Source organism: Mustela nigripes, chromosome 4, assembly GCF_022355385.1.
Source record: "Mustela nigripes isolate SB6536 chromosome 4, MUSNIG.SB6536, whole genome shotgun sequence".
NCBI lineage: Eukaryota > Metazoa > Chordata > Mammalia > Carnivora > Mustelidae > Mustela > Mustela nigripes.
The window spans coordinates 77,828,504-77,853,261 of NC_081560.1; the positions used below are offsets into that span (position 1 = coordinate 77,828,504).

Sequence of the window (24,758 nt, forward strand, 5' to 3'; positions counted from 1 at the left end):
CATGAGAAAGATGAGAAGATATCTTACTTTTTATTTTTAAGTTTATTTAGAAATCTCTTTCTTTCTGAGTGATTCCAGATAACATATTTTCTCACTGGAATCCTACTAAACATTAAAACAGAATTCATCATTAATAGAAGGAAGCATCTGTGTTTTTGCCTATTCATATTAACATGAGAAAGATGAGAAGATATCTTACTTTTTATTTTTAAGTTTATTTAGAAATCTCTTTCTTTCTGAGTGATTCCAGATAACATATTTTCTCACTGGAATCCTACTAAACATTAAAACAGAATTCATCATTAATAGAAGGAAGCATCCGTGTTTTTGCCTGTTCATATTAACATCTGGATTTATATTTATTAAATGATCTGAGGATGTTAGCAGTAAAAATAAAGGTCATATCTAGATAAATCTGTCTTCACAGCTGCAGCCATCGTTAATCATCCAATAGCTAGCTTAAATATTGATTATTTTTATTATTGAGCAATGATACTACAACAATAGAAGCACCGTATACAACACATATATTCAACAGCAAGTATAGACACATTGGTTTCTAGAGGGTTTTTATATGAAATAGATCATGTATTCATTTTCTTTCATTTATTTGTAGTAATACTTTATACTAAATAGCATATTACTAAATGACATAAATATGCTCTGATCTGGTATGAAAGCCTTCCTGGATTGTCTCGAATTTTCTTTTATAACATTTTCCTCCACTATTTTCATTTATCCCAGTCTTCATCTAAATGAAATTTGTCCTGGTTCTCTGTACATGTTATAAAGTGTTCCATCTGTTGCCCTTTCCCCCTAGTTTCTAGCACCTAGAATATTTCCTGAAGAGTCCATCCTCTGCATGTCTGAACTCAACCCTCACTTTAAGAACAATATTGAGTCTAACTCCACAGCAATGCCTGTTCTCCTTTTTTCCACTACAAAGACATTTCAGAGGAGACTTAACTCTTTTGGTATTTATCTATACTTTCAAAGGACATTTATCAATTTTATCTTGTATTTTTAGTTACTCACTAATCATCGAACATGTACTTATTAAACACCTGATAAGCAGGGTATTAGTGACATATGCACAGTAGGTGTTGGATGAAAGGAATAGGGAGTGCATTTTCTGAGAAGAATGAAAAATTATGAGAAAATCAACTAAATGTTCTTTTGCTTTGCTTTATCGCCACATGTCAGAAATTCTGAACAGTGTCAGTGTCAAAATACTATTGCCAGAAAGGTCTTTTTTTGGTCCAGTTTCCAAACAATCGCTGTACTTAACCATGGAGGTTCTCTTCTATATCTGCCAGTCCACATGAACTCGGGGAGACATGTGTTCCAAGACGAAGTGCACACTGATTTGGATCATTTAAAATTTAAAACAGCGAGACACAGCGCAAACTGTGAGGCACAGTATTTTGTTTAAGTGCAAATCTTAGTTCCTATAGGAAATATTTTATTGAATTTGAATGTCTTTAAATTTGTTTTTTTTTCTTTTTACATTGTTATAAACCTAAAGAACAAATAAAGAACATAAAAATTATTACTTATGTCCACAGAGCTGTTGGTGAAAAGTATTCTGGTGTTTAGCAGAGAGGATATAACATGGGATTCACAGGTGCCTGCATGGCTCAGTGGGAGTGTCCAACTTGATTTAGGCTCAGGTCATGATGTCAGGGTCGTGGCATGGAACCCTGGGTCTGAGTCCGGGCTCAGAGGGTAGTCTGCTTGAGACTCTTTCCCGCCCTCTTCCTCTGTCCCTCTCCTCAGTGCACTCTCTCTCTGTCTCTCAAATACATAAATAAATCTTTAAGCAAAACAAAATAAAATGGGATTCACTCACTCTAGGTGCCCTGGTGCACCCAGGGTGTTAGATGCTAAGGCTATAAAGAGAGCTCCAGCCTATGGTCTCAGGACCTCACTGTGTTCTGAGTGCTCCTACAAATCTATAGCCTTCTGAGATTTGCTTTACTAAGATTATATCATCTGGAATTTGGGTTTCCATATCACCCAAGTTAATATGCAAAGGGATCTCTGTCTTCCCTCCCCTTCCCTTTCTTCCTCTCCCTTTCTTGAAGAATAGCAACTATTTCTCCAGCTTCGAATTCTCCTCTTTGGAGGAGCTATTTAGATACTTTTCTCTAATTTCATATAATTTTCAGAGATACAAGAAGCACAGGGAATACAGTTCCGAAATATTCAGAGTTAGTATTTCATAGCGAACTTTTATTAATTTTATAAAACATAAATTGCATGAAGGATAAATTTTTTTATATAATTTACATTTAGATGTAAGTACATTAATGGAAACAGTGACTCCAGAAGTAATTTTTGAAAGTTTGATTTAAGTACTTACAGTATTTGTGCCATGAAACAGTCTCATCTTACTTATTGAAAACATAGCAGATCTAGTCTGGTCAGATAACAAATTGTATGAATTTAGTGTTCATGGGAAACTATTAAATTAAAAATAAGAAACAGATCTTTTTATGGTGTTATTGAATTTGTTTTACTGAATTGATTTAAATGCATGGGCTTGGTAATTGTCTAAAGAACAATTTAATGAAATATTTCACAGTGAGAGAAAGTCTGAAAAGACATCAGTTAGCCTTTAAAACAAGATTGGTTTTATGTGTATGTTTATGTTGCCTTATTGCTTAATTAATAGGGCACTAATTTTGGAAAAAGACTTTTTTTAAGTCTATAGCATATTTCTAAAGGCTGTACATCACGATCTTTATCATGTATATAATATACAAGTCATTGCTAGGATTTATTGAACGTAAGTTTTCTACCCCTATCCTAAGCATGGTATACAAATTTTTCCCTTTAATCATCAAAATAATCAATTTCAAGACACTATTCATACTTTTTTCAGTAAGGAAACAGAAACTTGGAGAGTTAAGTAGCCTTTTGTAGGCCATGGAGCACAAAGTGGTAGAGGTGAGATTTGATTCCAGGACCCAGTCATGTCCTGGGTCGCCCTGCCAGCATCTCATTCAGGAGAGCCGTGTTGTACACACCGTAGTCATTCACCCATGACAAAAGCATGAATAAGAAAGGACAAAACTGCCTTTTCCCTTATTTGAAAGTTCAAGGCGTTAAACGTGTAGACTCCCTGTCTTTGTAAGCAATGATGTTAAATCTGTATCTTTACTATTTTCTTTTTTTTCCCCCACCCAGAATGATGTAGGAGGACAACGCAGCCTGATAAACAAATGGACGACTTTTCTTAAAGCCAGATTGGTTTGCTCTATTCCTGGAAATGATGGGGCAGACACTCATTTTGATGAGCTTCGTGAGTCACATGCTCCTTTTTTTTTTTTTTCTTAAAAATGAACTACTGCCTAATAAATTCAGCATTTCTTTTATTTTAGCCCCCCTTGGAGCCCAGGACAGCTTGTAGGAGTGTTATTACTAAATATACACACACAAAGAACATGGAGGTGCTCTAGGTTTCAGAGCACGTTGTAATGAAGCAATTCCCCTCTTTGTAAGCATCCTCATAGTTAGGAGGAAACAAAGCAGCAGCAAGAGACAAAGAGCTACCAGCAAAGGTTCACTGGAATCCATTCATTTTCCATGTGGCCTTTTAATTTGGAAGGCGCGGCAGTCTGTAGGCAGAGAGAACTTGGGTTCTTTATTCTGAGGATGCCCTCTGCTGGAGAGCCCGGGAGACTGGGTGAACTCACTCCCTCCGACTTAAAAAAAAGAATACTCAGAAGTGTTCAATGGGTCATTCTCTTGAATTTCCCCTCTTTACTCCTCTCAAAGCTAGTTCTAGAAGGAATTTTTTCAGCTATATATAAAGGTAACATCATCAAATCTTATCTTTTGAACTTGTTTTTGCCTTGCTGTGTAAAAATTATGTTATCATTGAATGATTTTTGCCATACGGTATTTAAAGTATATATTCACTCTTCATGGCTGATTTCTCATGTGGTACATAAGCATGCTCACATCTTAAAAAACTTTTAATGGAGGTTGTTTACACATACTTTGGTATCAATACTGCTTAACTATTTACAAAATACTGAGCAAGTATTTTGCAGGTAATTAACTTGTGTAGCGATTTTTATATTTCTAGCAAATAGATAATTGAGTTATTAATAAGTTGACACAATTACAGGGCAAGACTTTTTTTTTACATCGGAGGGTAAAAACACCCTATGTTTTTAGTTACTCTTCTGTCAGAAGTCACATACTTCTGACTGGGAATAGTCATGGAGATTATCAGCGAATCATCCCATTTATAGGTAATTGAAATAGACACCTAAGAGGCTTGATATCCAGTTCAGTGCCACATAGCTAGTGAGAAAACCGGTCTTTTTTTTTTTTTTTAAAGATTTTATTTATTTATTTGACAGAGAGAAATCACAAGTAGATGGAGAGACAGGCAGAGAGAGAGAGAGGGAAGCAGGCTCTCTGCCGAGCAGAGAGCCCGATGCGGGACCCGATCCCAGGACCCTGAGATCATGACCTGAGCCGAAGGCAGCGGCTTAAACCACTGAGCCACCCAGGTGCCCGAGAAAACCGGCCTTTAACCCCTAATTTCTTATGTCATAATGTAACGACTTTTACTGTTATCTGAATTTTATACCTGTTAGAGTCTCAGAAGTACTGTATTCTTAAAGAAAAGGCAAATACGTAATACTAAAATATAAAAATATAATGAATTGTTATTTTTTCTTCCATTAATAGAGGATATTTACTTACTCCCCACAAGAGATGAAAGAAATCCTGTGGTCTATGGAGTCTTTACCACAACCAGGTAAGTTAAAAGCAAAACAAGGGGCGCCTGGGTGGGTCATTCATTAAGTGTCTGCCTTCTGCTCAGGTCATGATCCTGGAGTCCTGGGATCCAGCCCCACATCAGGCTTCCTGCTCATCAGGAGCCTGCTTCTCCCTCTCCCACTCCCCCTGCTTGTGTTCCCTCTCTGGCTGTCTCCGTCTGTCAAATAAATAAATACAATCTTTAAAAACAAAACAACACTTGGAATTCTTCTATAGAATTGTAAGGCATATGTAAGGAAATACAGTTGTATTTTCCGGCCCCTTCCTTTTATGTGGAAAAAAAAATACCCATTTTATTCTTTCACATAGTGTTTCCTAGAACTCTTTCAATATCAAAACATAATATGTCTCTTTGTTCTTTTTATACCAGCAGAGTACTTCCGTATCCATTGCCACAATTCATTTAGCTAATTTCCTGTACATAGACATCTCTATTGTGTCAGGGCTTGGCCATACGCACAACACATCAGGGACTAAACTTGTACATACGGCTCTTTCCCTATATGAGCAAGTAAGCAAGTACATCTGCGAGTTAAATTCCCAGACTAAAGTTACAGGATGCAAAGGTGCCTGCATATACTCACCATAACAAATAGGTTAAGCTGCATGACATAGAAGTAGTATTACAGAAATACATGCCTCAGTCATGAGATGCGACACTCTTTGCTCTACTAACTTGGGCAAAGGAAGTTTGTATGACTTGCGCCAGGAAGATGGGCCAACCAGTATTAAAAACGGGACTAGAACCAAAGGTGTTTTCTTAATTTTCCTGTGTTTTTGTCTTCTTTCCATGTAATACTGTCCTGCACTTGTCACTGAGACTCTGTGACTTCCTTAAAAGTTGTCCTAGCATCTCTGAAGCTTTCTCAAAGAATATATGGACCTTACATAATTTTACCTAATATTAATTTCATTTAATTCAGTAACTTACATTAGAACATGGGACAGCCTTCTTCCTGCTACACATTACTCCCTGCAACACCTTCTTTGAACTCCTTTTTTACTTTTCCCACAGCTCTGCTATCACTATTGTTTATATTGACATTAGTATTGGAAGAATTGGCAGTATTGGTATTGGTATTAGGGAAATAGTCTTACTGCCTCCTTTCAAATAAATTATTAAAATAGTCTGCAGGCAAAGTATAATTTCTCTTCTGTGGGATTACCTTCCTTCAGTTCACCTTACACCTTATGCCAGTAGAGTTGGTTCAGATGACATCAGAAAATGAAATGCTTCGTGAAATTTTAAAATAAAAATAAAGAAGATACCCAAAGAATTCTGCTCTTTGGACTCCATTTTTCTGCAAATTCATATCTGAACTAAAAAGAGGCAGGAAAAGCAAGTGCCTGTAGTTACTCAAGTATGTCAGCGTTAGTTCTCTTGGCATCTTTCCATTCCCAGAACTGTCTTTGAAGTCACTGTGTGTTCCAACACAAGGCATAGACATGTGCCAGGGAAATATAGCCCCAAGATAGTTATGTTTTTTCTCTTACCAAGTTTTCTGCCCACCCAGAGTGTGAAGTTACAAGTCAACCCTTTGTTCTTGGTGTACTTTATTATTCTATTTTTAATGCCGCCCCAAGGACCGAGGTAATATTGGGATGCAGTGTCCCACCCTTTGTCCTATGAGAAGATGTAATTAATCTGTGACAATAGAAACACCATAAAGCATGATGTATCATTCCTTTAAAATATCCTATGCAGAGGATGTGATTTTTATGGGGGCATCACTGCCCTTCTTAGCAGAGTTTTCTCCCAGCTGCCTGTTTGCCCTCAGCTCCCAATGCTTCCCATTAATGTCATTCCAAGATTATATATATATTTTTAAGATTTTATTTACTTATTAGAGAGAGAGAGAAAGTGAGAGAGAGCACAAGAGCAGGGTGAGAAGCAGACTCCCTGCTGAGCAGGAAGCCGGATGCTGGGCTCAATTCCTGGACTCCGGGACTCCGGGACCATGACTTGAGCCTAAGGCAGATGCTTAGCTGACTGAGCTACCCAGGCGCCCCTCATTCCAAGAATATCAATGATTGAGTTTCCCATGCTAGAGAATCCTTGGCTTGCTTGTGTAGTGCTGAGATTTTAGGTCTCTTAGATCATAAAGGGTGATCTCATTTTAATGAACAGAAATCACTGAAAATTTTAGATGCAGAGATGTCTTTTATTTTCCAGAAGTTAAAAAGAAAATAAACATCTGAGGGCAGTGTTTCACCACTAATTTACTAAAACTTGTGAAATTCCAATGGAGCTTTTCTGCTTCTGGATTATGTTTCCTCCCGTCCTATGTAATTAAGATTAATTTTAAGTAATCCATAAGTTACATACATAAATTCAAGAAGAAATTCAAAAATTCGGGGAGAAGCACAAAAGAATTTCAACATTTTTTCAAATTAATAGAAATTAGGAAATTATAAATGGCCGATATTTATGGACATTCACTTGCTTGAAGAAAACAGAAATGAGGTAATTAATTTTATACCTAAATTGTTCCTCTATAAAAAAAATAGGTAATATAACTTTTTTATTTTATAAGTTCTTTAGAAGGCATTAAATGCCGCAAGAACTCCAAATAAATCTCAAAAGCATGTACATACATTTGATACTCTTTTCTGCATATTTTCTTCTGTTCTCATTTTTCTAGTGAATCCTCATGTATCCATCAAGTGTCAATGTAGATGGCCCCTTCTCTCTGAAAACATAACCAGACAGCCCTCTACTGGGGGCCCATCTGTGTGTTTGCTTTGCTTGTTACTATAGGTATCCGTAATGTAACTGCTAGCACATTTTTTCAGGATTACTTGGGTGTAAGCTCCTTAAAGACGTCCACACATTCTGTCTGCAGCATCTCTCAGATGGAATGAGCTTCCCAAGTTTGTCCACACACCTGGTTATAATATGTGCCCAATAAATAAATGTACAGTGACGGACGTGCAGGGAGTGATTGGATCATGTTGCTTTTTTTCAGCTCCATCTTCAAAGGCTCAGCTGTTTGTGTGTACAGCATGGCTGACATCAGAGCAGTTTTCAATGGTCCCTATGCTCATAAGGAAAGTGCAGACCACCGTTGGGTGCAGTATGATGGAAGAATTCCTTACCCCCGACCTGGCACAGTATGTATCCAATTTCATAATCAAATTCTTTTCTGGAGCCCATATCCTCTTCCTAATTCTATTATAATAAACTATGCTATTCACCACAGCAACATGTACTGTGGGTTTAAAAAATACCTATTATTTATTCACAGTGATGTATTAGCGTTTCCATCCTTCTCTAGAACTTGACAATTTTTTTTTTCTTTTGAGTAAGAGCTTTAACTTCTACAGGAAATAGTGGGTTGTATCATAAGGAGCAGGCGATGCTGAAAATATAGTGCTTGTTTGCAGTAAGTCTACAGAGTCAAGATGATTTATCTTGAATATATAGGATGACAAATATTCCAGGTTAAATGAAAATGCCAAATAAATATTTATTTCCCACATACATCTCTATATGTAACTAGAGTCTTCAGGCCTTCATTTCTACTTTTCAAAGACTACATCAATTACAACGGTTCATTTATTTCTTTATTATGTGGCATCTGTAAAAAAAAAATCAGTTTGCAGTGTAAAATCTGTATTTGCATTGTAAATGGAAGGTTTTTGTTTTGTTTTGTTTTCACTGATGTGATTAAAACAGTTTAAGTGATTTAAATATTTTAGGATGAGCTAATTGACCTAATAAAAAGAGATAAATGCCCTTTTTTCCCACATATGTTTCACATGAGTATTTCCAACAGGAGATCTAAAGTAATTATCAAAATCTCTGTAAAAAATTGTTGACTTGGGGCACCCAGGTGGTTCAGTTGGTTAAGCAACTGCCTTCAGCTTAGGTCATGATCCTGGATTCCCAGGATGGAGTCCCACATCAGGCTCCCTGCTTAGCGGAATCTGCTTCTCCCTCTCTCTCTCACTCTTTCTCTCAAATAAATAAATAAAATTTTTAAAAAATTGTTGACTTAATCCATACAACTCTACTGAATTTTATCTTTTCATATGTTTGCTCTTAAACAGGAAGCAGTTGGTGGCCAGACTTTCTGAATTCTCTTTTCATCTTCCTCTTACATAGCCTAATTACATTTGGGAAACACACTTTACAACCATGTCTATTTTCCCTTCTGTAATTCCTCAATAGGAATACATTTCAAGTATGTTTTCTGGACTGATTATAAGGTGATCACAGTTCTGTGGAAAAAGGATTTTTTTGCCAATAATATGATTTTCACTTACAAATTTTTTATTTAAATTCAATTTAATTAACATGTACTGTTTTATTAGTTTCAGAGGTAGAATTTAGTGATTGTCAGTTACATATAACACCCAGTGCTCATTACATCATGTGCCCTCCTTAATGCCCATCACCCAGTTACCCCATCTCCCCACTCACTGCCCCTCCAGCAACCCTCAGTTTGTTTCCTATAGCCAAGAGTCTCTTATAATTTGTCTTCCTCTCTGTTTTCACCTTTTCAAATTTTACCTTCCCTTCCCTTGTGTTCATCTATTTGTTTCTTGAATTCCACATATGAGTGAAATCATATGGTATTTGTCTTTTTCTGACTGACTTTTTTCACTTAGCATAATACTCTCCAGTTCTATCCACATCCTTGTGAATGGTGAGATTCCATTCTTTTTGAAGGCTGAGTAGTATTCCATTATAGATATATAGAGATAGATAGATATCACGTCTTCTTTATGGTTAGGATGCACAGGTACTCTTCTAAAGGTTTTACAGATCTTAACTTCATAATGATTCTAAGAGACAAGTGCTATTGTCATTAGTGCCATTGTACAGATGAGCCATGTCCAACACAGAGAGGTGCAGTAACTTGCCCAAGGTGACAGAACTAATGAGTAGCGCTCCTGAGTTTTAAATCCAGATACTCTGGCAGCAGAGTCCAAGGCCTTAGTCTCTGTAGTATGACATTATGTTAAAATTTTTTTATGTTAAAATATGTTTATTTCCCCCTTTGATAGAGTAGAATACCTTTTACTGAATGTATATTCTATATATATGTATACTGAACTATAGTGTACTATAGTATATTCTATAGTATAATATATATAATGATATTATATAGTATATTATATATGAGTATATGTAGAATTTCAATTTATATTTTATATATATTTGGGGCTTTTTGAGGAAGATAGTTAAAATTCAGAGGGAACTCTAGTTGGGGAAATTTCACCATATTAGGATTATGGGGTTAAATATCACAGATCATCACATTTGGAGCTGCTTCTACATGAGTTTATTTTGGAAAATACTATGCCCATTCAGGCCACTAAAAAAAAAAAATTCAGTCATCTAGATGTTATTGGAGAATTTGGGACTGAAACTATTACAGAAAATGGTTTTTGGGGGGTTGGAGGGACAGTAGGAGAAGGAGTGAGAGAATCATAAGCAGGCCCCATGCCTGGGCTTGATCTCATGACCTTGAGATCATGACCTGAGCCAAAATCAAGAGTGGGACCCTTAATTGACTGAGCCGCACAGGCACCCCTGAGAAAACGATTTACATGTGTATACACACACACACACACACACACACACACATATATGTATATGTATATTAGTGTGTGTGTGTATATATATATACACTAAAAAAATTGAAATTAATCATGAAAATGGTCATATGCTAATGCATCCAGATTGCATATTTTTTCCAATTATAGTATAGGTTAGAGGTGCATCCAAGGGACCTGTCACCACTTCTCTCCTCCTGCCTGAAGAGCTGTGAAATGCCATAGGAGGCTTGAAGATGAATCATGTGTCAGGGAGCTCTGGTGGCTCAGCGGTTAAGCGTCGGACTCTTGGTTTCTCTCAGGGTCATGAGATTGAGTGGAGCATCAGGCTCTGTGCTCAACATGGAATCTGCTTGTCCCTTTCCCTCTGTTCCTCCTTCTACCTCTCTCTCTCTCATGAATAAATAAAATCTTAAAAAAAAAAAAAAAAAAAAAAGGAAGGACAAATCACATGTCCCAGTACTCTCCTCCTAAGAGCATAGCCCCTTCCTTGAAATCTGAATCAGCGACTTTTCCCCACCATGAGTAATGCATAAGTCAGCAAGGAGAGCTTTCCATCAGTGAGAAAAAAAGTGTCCCATCACAGTAAACACACCAGTTTTTGCTACTTAGTTCTCAAAGTATACAGTGTTTACACTGTACATATTTTCTTAGAATTCAGATTTTATCCAGGAAATAGGCTGGATCCAAATGACCACAGAGATGCCTCACCTTTCTTTTTTTCTCTTTGAAAATTAAGAAAAGGAAAAATATCAGGCCCAAGAAAGTGTCATTTAACAGAATCATTTCTTTAGCCTTTCTAAACATCAGTGTTTCTCAAGAAATTCCTATACTTTTTTACATGTGTAAGTACACTCAAATCTGTAACTAAGGTTTGATAATTATGCCTTGTAACTAGAGATAGTTCCCAACTGATGAAGGTTTGACTTCTGATTTTTAGACTTTATGATGGTGTGGAAACGAACATATTCCGTAGAAACCATACCTAGAATATTCCCTTTTGATCTTTTCCTGGGCTGGTTATATGTAGTGTGAGAATCTGGTGAGGCCAGGCACGGCACCAAGCCACAGCTCCCAGTCGGTCACACACACATGGTGTAAGTCACCATTGTGACTTATAATGGTCACACCATTGTAAGCTAGACAACCCATGCACTTAAAATCATTCTATTTTTCACTTTAGTACAGTATTCAATACATTACATGAGATACTCAACACTTGATAATCAGTAGGCTTTGTGTTAGAGGAGTTAGCCTAACTGTAGACTAATAATGTAAGTGTTCTATGCACGGTTAAGTTTGGCTAGGCTAAGCGATCACATTGACCAGGTTAGGGGTAGTAAGTGCACTTGGGACCTACAATATTTTCAACTTAGAATGGGTTTATTGGGACGTAACCCCAACTGTAAGTGTAGGAAGATCTGTAAACCTTTCATAGCCCAAACTAGAGCCAGTATTTTTAGTGGAGACAGAGAAAGAGTCCAGAAAAACAGCAGCAGAATAGCATTCACTTTGATCAGGAAGATTATGTCCTCTTTATAGAATTTAGCGACACAAAAACGACTATTTTAGTTGCTGTCAGAAGTTGTTTATTTTGCTTTACACTTTCAGTTAAACATAGGGGTCTTTCTTGTTCTGAAGTGGTAAGACGGGGATTAAATTTAACTCTACCTGAAACTCCGAATCAAATGCCGTTAACCTCAGCACCATTCTACCTTCCACGAGATCAAAGTGAGTAAAGAAACAGATTGTTTCCCCGAGGGTTGATCTGTTTTCTGCACAGATAATAATGCAGTGTTGACACCTTCTTATGGTTGTCATTTCTTTTCTTGTAATTCTGGGGCACACGTCTTACTTTAATAAAACCATTGCTAAATCATTTGCTTTGTACGAAAAGTCCACATCTTCAGTGAAAGCCACTTTCCACTGAACTTAAAATTTTTTAAATAGATTATTTTTAAAAACCTCCTTTGCGCTTACATTTCCCCACTCATGTTTTCATCAAGGTTGCTTCTAAAGTTGTGCTCCCCTGGTCCTTCTGCGGACAATATCACTGAGGGCCACAAACATTATGACTCTCCATGTACCACAGCTGCTTTCGTTTTCTAGTTTTGACAGGGTTCTGCACTTCCTGTGACAAAAGTCAAACCTAAACTCCTGGCCTTACCACGACAGCATTACTCTACAATGTCAAGCAGCCTGGAAACTCGAGGAGGACAAGGAGCCGTTCCTTCACTCCGAGGGATTCTCCTGCCCTCTGGTGTCCAAACTGAATCCCTGAACAAACTGAATGTTGCTCAGATGGGCTTTTTCAATCATTTTTGAACTTTAGGCCTTGATAGTAAGTTCCACGTGAAATAAAATAAGGAAGAATCCACAGCGAGCAGAACAGGTCAGAAATGAAAACCAAACTGAGGTCAGGCCAACAGTAGCAGGCTGCTCGAAAACGCAGAATCAGGAGGATTTTTAAAGGCCGAAGGTTTCATTTTTGACATTTGATTTACTTGGCAGTTTTATTTTCTGTTGATAAGGAATCTTATAATTCTTGCCAAAGTGCAAAATGTTAACAAATGTTTTCCTGAAAGTCAGCTTCAGTTGGTAAGCCATTCCCTTAACAAAAAGGTGAGAAGAGAGTACTTTAAAAATGTTTTATTGCCTTAAGAACACCTCCTGTGAGAGCTACACTTTTAACAGGTTTTTAAGTGGGCAATACACCTTGGCCTGTAGGTAAATTCTGTGCAACAGATCTCTGGAACTGATTCATGTTGAGTAACTGAAATTGTAAACCTGTTCACGAGTGCCATCGCACTTTCCACTCCTCCCCACACCCCCCGCCCCAGGCAACCAGTGTTGTATCCTCTGCTTTTATGAGTCTGACTATGTATGTAAGTGGAAACATGCAGGTTTTTTTTTTTTTTTTTTTAGATCTTTTGGACTAACTTACTTAGCTTTATGTGCCCTAGGTCATCTACATTGTCACATATTGAAGAATCTCCTTTCTTTTATGAGATTGAATCATATCCTTTGTGTGTATATATTACATTTTTGTACCCGTTCATCAGTTGATGGACATTTACACTGTTTCCACCTATATGAAAAATAGAACCAGCGTATGATCCGGCAATCTCATTTCTGGATATTTATCCAAAAGCATTGAAATCAGGGTCTTGAAAAGAGATTAACATTCCCATGTTCATTGCAGCACTATTGATAATAGCCAAAATGTGGGAAGGACTTGTTTTTGATGTTCAAATATTTAAGAAACGTCTGTTTCACTATTCTTCAAATTATTTTGCCACAGTTTTTGACAATTTCTAAGCCTCTAATTTTGTAACAATAACTTCATTTCAAAATTCCATTGCCCACTAAATACTTACTGCTTTTACTCTGAACTGTTTTAGCTTTACTTGGAAAGATCAAAACTTACACATGGTTTTCCCAACTAAGTTTCCATTCTTTGGTAGGAAGCAAAAAGAGGTTGTTATAGGTACTCTTAATTCCGTAATTTGATTATCCTATGGGTGCCTTTAAGTCAAATGAAATATCAAATCACCTAGGCTAACCTGCTTATTCCTATTTATTGGCCCTCGTATTCTATAAAAACTTGACTAACAATTATTTATTTATTTATTTATTTATTTATTTTTATTTGACAGACAGAGATCACAAGTAGGCAGAGAGGCAGTCAGAGAGAGGAGGAAGCAGGCTCCCTGCTGAGCAGAGAGCCCGATGCAGGGCTCCATCCCAGGACCCTGGGATCATGACCTGAGCTAAAGGCAGAGGCTTTAACCCACTGAGCCACCCAGGTGCCCCTTGACTAACAATTATTAAATCTCAAATAATCCCTGAATAAACATCTCCCCTCTTCAACTCTATTTTAGAAGTTTAGATCTTTAGAAATATTGAACATCTTTTTTCCCCTCAATCAACTAGCTATTTCATTTAACCAACCCACTACAAAACGTCAACATTAACATTGCTTTAATGTTAAGTGATTTTTCAACTACGAATGCCAAATGTAAAACAATGAACTCTCTCCCTTCCTATAACATCTCAAGTCTTACCTAAACAAGAAGCCCCATTGCGTAGAACTCCTCAGATGGGCTTTTCTCGGCGTAAATCAAAGGTAAAGGCTAAACGTTGCCCACCCCACCCCCTTATTGTCTCTCTTCTCTGCTATCAGATAAAATCTCCTAAACTATGAATGTGAGTGTGGATATGTCTAACAGTCCTTATTTATTTCCACCAAATTATTGAACTTTCTAACACTGTAAAAGACACTGAAACGTTTCAAGATTCTTTTGATTCCGGGTCCACTGGAAATGTTGTCTTACCAAATATGCTGCCACGGACCGGCTGTGGGTCCTGGCACGTCCACCTGGGCTAAGAAGGCGATTTTTACTTTTAATGTGCCAAAGCATCACTGACTTGACTGTGATTGATTTGTGATTTTGCTTCAAAAAAGCAAATCCCTGAGAAATTGTGTCTTAGGGTAATAATATGTAATGTTAGCAACTTGTTCTATATTTAGTAACTTGATCTATGTAGCGGACTGGGTCCATGCAATGGCATTTCACCTAAAACTAGAGTAATTGCTTAAACATTCCAACTTCTACTTTGGCCCAAGTTTTTAACGGTAAAGGTCTGTGATCACTGTGGAATCCACAAGTTTCAAAACTCTGTAGGCACCCTATCTTCTCTTTCCTGATCTACCAAAACTGTCGTGCATGAACAATGACATACTCCTGTAATACATTATTTTCGTAAGCTGATGATTCTTAGAATTGTATGTCTTCATTCATCTAAACTAGGTCCGAGTTGTGGTGTAAGCTGGCCCAAGCAAGCAAGGATTTTCTTCTTGTAGAAAAGAAATGTTTTAAGGCCAAATTCAAACATAGCATGAAAAAAGAAAAATACATAATTCAAAAACAGTATCCTCTATCACCTCACACTTCAGAATGGTAGAGTAGCTAAAATCAAAAACTCAGAAACAACAAATGCTGGAAAGGATGTGGAAAGAAAGGAACTCTTGTGCACTGCTGGTGGGAATGCAAACAGGTGCAGCCACTGTGGAAAACAGTATGGAGGGTCCTCAAAAAATTAAAACTAGAACTACCCTATGATCTCTATGATCCAGGAATCTCACTACTGGATATTTGCCCCCCAAAATATAAAAATGAGAATTCAATGGGATACAGGGATTCCTATGTTTACTGTAACATTACTTACAATAGCCAAATTATGGAAGCAGCCCAAGTGTCTATCAACAGATGAATGAATAAAGAAGATCTATATCCAGAAGATACCTATCTACATCTATCTATCTATCTATCTATCTATCTATCAATCTAATCTCCACACATACATACATACATACAAACAATGGCACATTATTCAGCTGTAATAAAAAATGAGATCTTTCCATTTACAACAAGATTGGAGCTACAGAGTGTCGTGCTAAGCAGAATAAATCAGAAAAAGACATACTGTATCATTTCACTCCTATGTGGAATTTAAGAAACAAACAAAAAAATGAACAAAGGAAAAAAAAGAGACAAATTAAAAAACAGACTCTTAACTGTAGGGAATAAACAGATGGTTACCAGAGGGTGGGTGGGGGATGGGTGAGGCGATGGGGATTAAGAGTGCACTTACCATGGGGAACACGGAGTACGTTACAGAATTGTTGAATCACTGCAGTGTACCCCTGAAACTAATATAGAACTGTACGTTAACAATACTGGCATTAAAATGAAAAGCTTGATTAAAGAATAGTATCCTGAGCTTCCTGTGGAAAACAGTATGGAGGGTCCTCAAAAAATTAAACATTTAGTAAGACTATCACAGTGCGAGACTGTGATAGTCTTACTAAATGGGACTGAAAAATAACGGAAGAATTCCCTTGCAGCATCTCGCACTAGCTTCCGATTTAGGCACCTGCACAAGAGGACTAGCATTTTGTTGTTGTTGTTTTGTTTTAAGAAAAGCTGTCCTACTTTATTAAAAATCTGTGGGGAACTTTAGGAAGATCTCATTTTAGGCACCACTAGCTCGTAGAGGCCTCAACTATATTAAGTTCAGTTTTATTTTCTCCCCAACATCTGTTCGCTGCATGGCCTACCTCTTGCCAAGGCTATCTTTAATTCTATCCCTTCAGCTTTTTGATTCCCGAAGAGAGAAGTGGAGGCAGGTGTACAATCTGGGCCTCCTGAATCTCAGTTCCCAAATCTGACTACACTTAACAGGGCATGTGACAAAACATCACTATCATTTTCCATTAACTGTATACAGGCTGTGTTTCTCTGAAAAGGTGAGAGACAACTGATCTCTAACATTTCTCAATTCATCTTTTCAGCTGGCTTTCAGCTTGCTTTTCCATGGGACCAACATTCTCTTTTAAGATGAATTTGTCCAAATCCCACATCACTTACTGTGTTCAATACTGTTTTCCTTTTTGTTGTATAGAAATTCCTCTAAAAGAAAGGAAACTTTTAAAATAGAGAAGGAGCTACAGCCATGTTTTGTTAAAGTTCTTGCAAGATTAAATTCAGCTTAAAACTATTTAACTTAGAAAGTAAATGATCCAGAATTGTTGGCTTAATTGTCTTCTTTAAATTATTACACAGTTAGAGTAGACAGAATCCAGCCTTCGTATAAGCTGGGGAGCTTAAGTCCAGAGGTTGAAATTCACTTGCTAAATAAAATTTGGAGTGGATATTTGCAGATAGGAAATTCATTTCTTCAAATGTTAGAAGACACATTGTTTTATTAGATGTTGAACAATAAAGAAGAAACTTGAGGGGTTTTTTTGTTGTTGCTGTTGTTACCTTTTAAACATAGCAGAGTAGTCAACTTTCAAATATAAGAATAAAGCGGGTTTAAAAAAGAAAAGAAAAAGACAAATGTATCTGTATGTTTGTACCCCTGGCCTTTCTGGCTCTAACATTAAATACAGGATCTTTCTTCATCTGTGTTATAAAATGCCTCTTAGATGAATCAGCGGGGGGATAGGATGGCACCTATGAAATCACCTTTTTTTAATATAAATACAAATCAGACTTCCTTTCCATATGTAGCTTATTTTTCTCAGCTTGCTAAAAATGAAAGCCCAGTTTAGTCTTCCTGTGTGCCGCGTCTTTCTTCCCTCGCCTGAGTCAATCCTCTGATTTGTTTAAAAGGAAAGTGCAGCCTGTAGAGAACAGCCTGAAGCAGCAGGGGGAGAAAACTTTTAACAGCTGTCTGGTGCCTTGCCAAGGGGCAAAGTGCTCTCAATGGATAAAACCTATTTTTCTCCTCTTTTCCGTCGCTTCCCACTGCCCGGCTAAAGGCCCTGTACAAACAGGCAGATCCGCCAAGCCTAAGACGGTCACACCTCGCCAGCCATACGTGCAGCCGGCCCAGGGAGATGGGTGCCCAACCGGGGGGCCGGCTGCGGGTGGGCTCAACCCTTTCCCTTCACGGTGCGCCGGGGCAGGTCCCTCTTCTGGGACACTCTCGTGCTGCTCTTGTTTCCAGCAAGAGACTTACACTTTGAAATTTTGGTATAGCTCTTTTCTTTCCCTCTCAAATTTTAAACTAACTTACGCCTTTTTCAACATAGTAGGTGGAGACAGAGAAGTTCCCTGACTTATTTTCTATAGGAACTGAAGTGGTGGAAATCAGGCAAATGTTAAGAAAGCTGGAGCCCACATAAATGGTCCTCTACCATAAAGTCAGATGGACTGCATCACTACCAGCTAGAAAGGAAGAGGACGTACATACAGACAAAAATTCATGAGATCTTTAATACCTGAGATGTATAGCTTTGATAGAAACATTTCCTAGGGTTTGGGGAGGAAGCTAATATGATCATTTACTTCTGATGTACCATTTTCCCTTGCTTTTTTTTTTTTTTTTTTTTTTAGGATTTTATTTATTTAGAGAGAGCAGCAGAGGGAGAGGGAGAGGGAGAGAGCAAACCTCAAACAGACTCCTCCCTGAGCACAGAGCCCGCCACAGGCCTCGATCTCTCGACCCTGAGATTGTGACCTGAGCAGAAACCAAGAGTCGACACTTAACCGACTGTGCCACCCAGGCATCACTTGCCCACACTTTCTCTTTTCCTTTATGGGATTTTTCTTGCCTTCTTTACGGTCTTACCTGCTTAGGTTGCTTGGCATCTCTAGTTATTTTTAGATCTGTGTGCTACACAGCTGTATGATATCAAAGGAAAAATTTCACTGTTTTTAATGTGCTAAAATAACAATATTTAGTTCAAACAGTACTATCTTAAACCTCAGGGAGCAACTCTACCAAATCACTTTCGCTTGTGAAAGCAGAGTAGAGACACAGCCCTCAGAGATCATGCACAGCAATCTACAGGATAAAGATCTTATCCAAACACTGGCAGCATGCCAGATGGAAAAGCAGCCAGAGGAGGGGGAAAATGTATTTCCAAAGATCATTTTATAATGGTCAATGGAAACCAGGTTTTCCTTCTCTTCTTTTTTTCTTAGATTGTATTACCCTTCAATCTTTTTCGTCAGAGGTGAGCAAAGAGGAAAATTGTCATGTTTGCTTCTTTGCTAAATTGTCCATGTCTTCATTCCTTTATACCTTACTCATATCAAAATTCCTAATTATTTGAAACTTTGGTATCAAAAACCGTGGCTTGAATGTCATGATACTTCTTTTGGAAATTGCCTACTTACATAACTACAGCTGCAAAGTCAAGAGAAAATTTTTTTTTTCTTAAGTTGGAGGGCTATTTCAAAAATGTAATGCAAGGAAAATCATGCTTTTGCTTTGATTTTAATGATAGACCATCCAGATTGTACCTCAGGCAGTATAAGCCATAAGCCCATTGCAAGTTGCCTTTGACTTAGCCTCAAATGTGCAGCCTATAATTGGGCAAGAGCTTTGTATCATTTGAGCCCCACATCCTTTTGAGTTGTAGCTTAATCTATTTAATATAGGGTTCCTTCCATTATCGAGCTGACAGATTCCACTTGGCTGGAGGCTAAGTGCTAGAAACAATGAGTAAAGACACTTAGATCTTTAGATTAGCATCCAGTTAAGAATATGCTAAATAATTACCAAATGGCTAATATGCTGTACCCTTTGGTGCAGACCTGGGACAAATAAATAGCTATCAGGAAAAGCTTAGGTTTTTTTGTTTGTTTGTTTTGTTTTGTTTTAAGACCAGACATGCAAGATTTCTATAAAAGATAGAAATACTCTCAAATTACAAATGGAAAATCATGAACATTTTTTAGTACAACTTCTTTAAGATTTCTTCTAATTTAGTGACCCGTTATGATTTTATTCCCTTAAAATTGGAGGTTGGGGTCACATATTGTGACTAACTCCAGTATATTTCATTCCCTAAGAATGATCCTCTTGAGTTCAAGGATCTGTGAAGTACAGCTTGAAGCCTTGGCAAGATTCTAATTAGAGCCTGGTGTAAATGGCTCATTTCAGGGGAGATTATGTTTCCAATTTGTCTAAATATGAAATTATGGGGGAAAATCAGTGCTTTCTTATAGACTTTCCTTAATGTCACTCATTTTCTTCTCTACATCTGCAACATAGAGCCGAAGTTTTCCATTCCACAAGAATGTATTAGTCTGTTAAGAATTCAAATGTGATGACAGAATTGTTCTGAATTAACTTTATGAATTACAATATTTTGAAATAACAAAATATATTTGGCATGAGGAAGGATAACTATTTGGTGAAAAAATCTAATTATAAAAGAATCCTCTTTGAATTCGTGTGTTCTTTGGATAAAGGCACACCAAATTCAATTTGTACTAGTTTGAACTTTTGTATTTTACCACCAGGGGGCAGGGTATGCTAACTATTGAATTAGTGAACTCAAAAAGCACACAGTTTCAGACAGAAGTGAAAAACTCCCTGAATGGCTTCTCCACAGATCCTTTCAGGAAAGAGCTGTTGAATTGTTCACAGCATAATTTTCACACGAGTTATTTAAAAAACTGACTAATTAAAGTGTAAAACTATTAGAGCTCTTTTACAAGTAATTTTTATGATGTGGTAATTTGTTCCATTTAATTTTTAATAATTATGGGTTTAATTTAAAACTGCAATCATAAATGAATGAAAAGAAATTGAAAATAATGGTTTCTCATACATTCCTCCTGTTTATAGATCAATTTCTTCATAATTATCTCAACTCATATTTCATGTATCTACATAGGAAAAAGTAATCTTCCTAACAAATTCACTGTGGAAACTTCAGAAAATACAGAAAAAAAAAATAAAACATTTTATTTAGAAAGTTTTCGAGAAACTTGGGAAGACTGAATAAGCAAGGATAATCTGTTTTACTGGGTTCTCTTTGATGACCATTAGCCATTTCACCTGCCAACAAATGACAGTTGTCTTTTGAGATTTGAAGTTAATTCAAGAACAGAACAGTTCAAAGACAACAGAAATATGTAGCATGGGGGTTTTATATTCAGCTTTCTGAGGTCAGACTTTTTGGAAGAAAAGACAATTGCCTTGGATTTGAAATTGTAAATTTTCACTTGTGCTAGTATAGCTGAAAAGAGTATTTCAAAAGCAAAATCCCAAATGGGCATAGATAAAGGACTTAAAATATATGCAACTTTGAATTGAAGTATAATGGACATACTAGTTTCAGATGAGACAAACTAGTTTCAGATGATTTGATATTTGTATATCTTGAAAAACATTCAATAAGTCTAGTTAACATACCCCATACAGAGTTATAAAATTCTTTTTCTTATGAAGAGAAATATTAAGATTATTCTCTTAGCAACTTTCAAATATGCAATACAGTGTTATTAACTCTAGTCACCCTTCTATCCACTATATTCTCATGAGGTGATTATTTTATAACTGGAAATGTGTACCTTTTGACCCCTTCACCTATTTTGCCAATCCTCCACTCCCTCCCTCTGATAACCACCAATCTATTTTTTGTATCTATGATTTTGGTGTTTTTGTTTTTAAGATGCCACATATAAGTGAGGTCACACAGTATTTGCCTTTCTCTGTCTGCCTTATTTCACTTAGCGTAATGCCCCCCGGATCCATCCTTGTTTTCTCAAATGATGAAACTTTGTTCTTTTTTATGGCTGAATAATATTCCACTTTAATAATTAAAGTGTCTGGGGCGCCTGGGTGGCTCAGTGAGTTAAAGCCTCTCCCTTTGGCTCAGGTCATGATCTCAGGGTCCTGGGATCGAGTCCCTCATAGGGCTGTCTGCTCAGTGGGGAGCCTGCTTCCCCCTCTCTGTCTGCCTCTCTGCCTAGTTGTGATCTCTGTCTGTCAAATAAATAAAATCTTTAAAAAAAATAATTAAGGTGTCTTTGAGAGAGAAAACTGGATTTAAATATATTCAAGATAAACTGCTATTATATATAAGGACATGTGATTCTGTATTGATCCTGTTGACCATTCCTTTAATATTATCAATGGTGAGTCTTAAAAACCTTATTAGAAGTAGGTAGAAATTCCTCAGGTACATAAACAATGTCTTTACTCCTCTCCTCATTTCTTCTCAGTGTCCAAGCAAAACCTATGATCCACTGATTAAATCCACCCGAGATTTCCCAGATGACGTCATCAGTTTCATAAAGCGGCACCCTGTGATGTTTAAATCAGTATACCCTGTTGCGGGAGGACCAACATTCAAGAGGATCAATGTGGACTACAGACTGACCCAGATTGTGGTGGATCATGTTGTTGCAGAAGATGGCCAATATGACGTGATGTTCCTTGGAACAGGTATGCTAAAACCAGATTATGATTTCTTCCCAAAGAATTTTTCAGTATTAAATAAAGAAAACGAAAACTTCCAAAAGATTATGGGTCAAAATCGAACTGGGTAATTAGTAGCTAATATCTAGTCAGTATTCCTTAACATTGCATAACACATGCTTTTAAGTGACCGTTGTAAATATCTCCCTGCCTGCTTTAGTGTTATTTGAGATTTCAAAATAGATTTGTATGTTATGACTACAATATGCCTACTTGAGTAGGTGCTCAACACATATTTGTTGATCAACTATGGACTAAAATTAAACGAGCACATCAAAGCAATGCTTCTTTTCAAACTTCACATTTTCCTGTCTCTAGGGAGATTTTTGACAAACCCCCTCAAAGGATCCCTTCACCCAATTTTGAGAATTGCTGACTGAGTTAAAATGGCTTTTCAAAAATTAAGCAACATATTTTAAAGATCTTTAAAAGTAGAAAGTTGTTGAAAATTATTTTTCTTCTTGAATTTTGTGGATTATCACTTTCATAATTAGAGCCTATTTTATTTAATATTTTCATCTGTCAACTCAGTAATTATAAAACAATTTTAAAATCTCTCTTCAGAAAGGGAAATATTGCATATTTAGTATGTCTCAAAAAGAAAAAGAAAGAGGAAAGTATCATTTAATAAAATATCAGGTGAATTCTAATGGCAGTAAAGGTAACATGCATCATTTAGACCAAAGTACTTCATCCTGGATAAATGTTATATGATTTCATGAATCAGGTCTTGCATAAAGAAATAGAAATTAATAGGTTTTCAAGAAATGGACATTTTTATTGAAATAGGTTTTCAGAACTATAGAACAGTTTTATTTTTTAAAATATACTGGTTTTACAAACGTAGGGTTTATCTGGGAGTGTGTGTGTGCCACACTTAGAGGGCGTTTCTGGAATACCAGTTGTCAAGCCTGATTATGTTGCAGATGGCAATACCAAGACCCAGGAAAGGAGGTGATTCTCTCAAGACTATAGAGATTACTAGTGAAGTGACAAAATCTGAGATAATTAGTCTCTCACAAATTCCAAGGAGTTTACCATATAATTTGCAAAGCCCGTCCAAAGCATCCCTAGGTCAACATTTCTAGTGTTGTAAATGCCAGTCAGCCACTAGGTGGTACTACCTGACTTTTCCTGAGAAAATTATAAGGTAACTAAGATGGATAGATTTTTAATTATGACATTTGGAAAATGTATATTTAATATTTTTCAAAGATCCTAGAATCATTTAAAAACATTGCTAAATAATTCAGACTATTTTGTGCAAATAAGATCATTACCATACATGTGAATATTCTTCAACCCAGTGGCAGAATTTAAAAGCATCTATTTTGTGTAAGTTAATTTCCAAGTGAGATTTTTTTTTCTTTTTTATAAAACGTTCTTTTGATTTTGATTGTCTTTTTGTAATAAGATGCTGCCTTAGAAACTGCAATGGTCTTTCAAATTTGGGTTACTCTTTTAAATTAAACTAAAATAATTTTAAACAAAACTTCAGTTTCTAGCCCATTAGTAAGGTTTCTGTAAATAAAACAGGTCTGATGAGTGCACTACAATTTTCAACATTGTAGATGGCTTCAGTGATTTCTCTATCATTTGTTAACATGATTTAAAAAGGTATATATCCGGGCGCCTGGGTGGCTCAGTGGGTTAAGCCGCTGCCTTCGTTCAGCTCAGGTCATGATCTCAGGGTCCTGGGATGGAGTCCCGCATCGGGTTCTCTGCTCAGTAGGGAGCCTGCTTCCCTCTCTCTCTCTCTGCCTGCTTCTCCATCTACTTGTGATTTCTCTCTGTCAAATAAATAAATAAAAATCTTTAAAAAAAAATAAACAAATAAAATGTTAAAAAAAAAAGGTATATATCCTACCTTTCATGGTAAGTTGGATATAAGTACTGAATAAATACGTCTTACGCTGAAAGAGAAAAAAAAATATTTTAGTGTATTTGCACCTTTCAAATTAAGTTACAAAAAGGTCATTCCGCTTTAGTTATAACTTAAACCTATATTTATGTATATATATATATATATATATATGTCTCATATATATAAATATTTATGTTTACATAAACCAATATTTATATATTATATATATGGCTAGGAATGTACTTCAAGTACACATCTTTTAATATATTCTTTATAAGTGTGTGTTTTATGAGCTAGAAACTCTCTTGTTTTGGAAGGAGAGAATCCCATCCATTAAGCTTTCTTCTTGCATGCTTTATTTAATCTGACTTCTTGAGAGGCATTGAAGAAAGATGAGGGAAACATTTTCAGGGTAGCTGGCTATATACTTACAGCCAAACACTGAAGTAGAAACAGCTGGATCATAGGTAATGTATTTTTTCAGACATTGGGACCATCCTCAAAGTGGTCAGCATTTCAAAGGAGAAGTGGAATATGGAAGAAGTAGTGTTGGAGGAGTTGCAGGTATTCAAGGTAAGAGAGTCTAGAGTTCCTGAAGAGACGACGAAACTTAACAACACTTGGTTTAGAACAGTATGTTTAAATACACTGGCACTTTCCCTGGAGAAGTTTGTGCACTTAGCTTCTTTATTTTCCTTTTCCTTAGGCAATGGAAAAAAGTTGTAAAAGCAACTCAGAAGGGGAC

General features: G+C 36.7%; 1 protein-coding gene across 2 annotated transcripts in view; it reads left to right on the forward strand.

Moving 5' to 3' along the window:
- The window catches only part of SEMA3D (semaphorin 3D), a 203,459-nt gene that overhangs the window by 151,827 nt on the left and 26,874 nt on the right, over positions 1-24,758 (forward strand). For both annotated transcript variants that reach the window (XM_059396942.1, XM_059396943.1), the window contains exons 9-13: positions 3,190-3,304; positions 4,708-4,777; positions 7,767-7,911; positions 21,894-22,116; positions 24,498-24,586. In XM_059396942.1, coding sequence (XP_059252925.1) covers positions 3,190-3,304; positions 4,708-4,777; positions 7,767-7,911; positions 21,894-22,116; positions 24,498-24,586 — 642 coding nt within the window. The remainder of the gene's footprint in view (positions 1-3,189; positions 3,305-4,707; positions 4,778-7,766; positions 7,912-21,893; positions 22,117-24,497; positions 24,587-24,758) is intronic.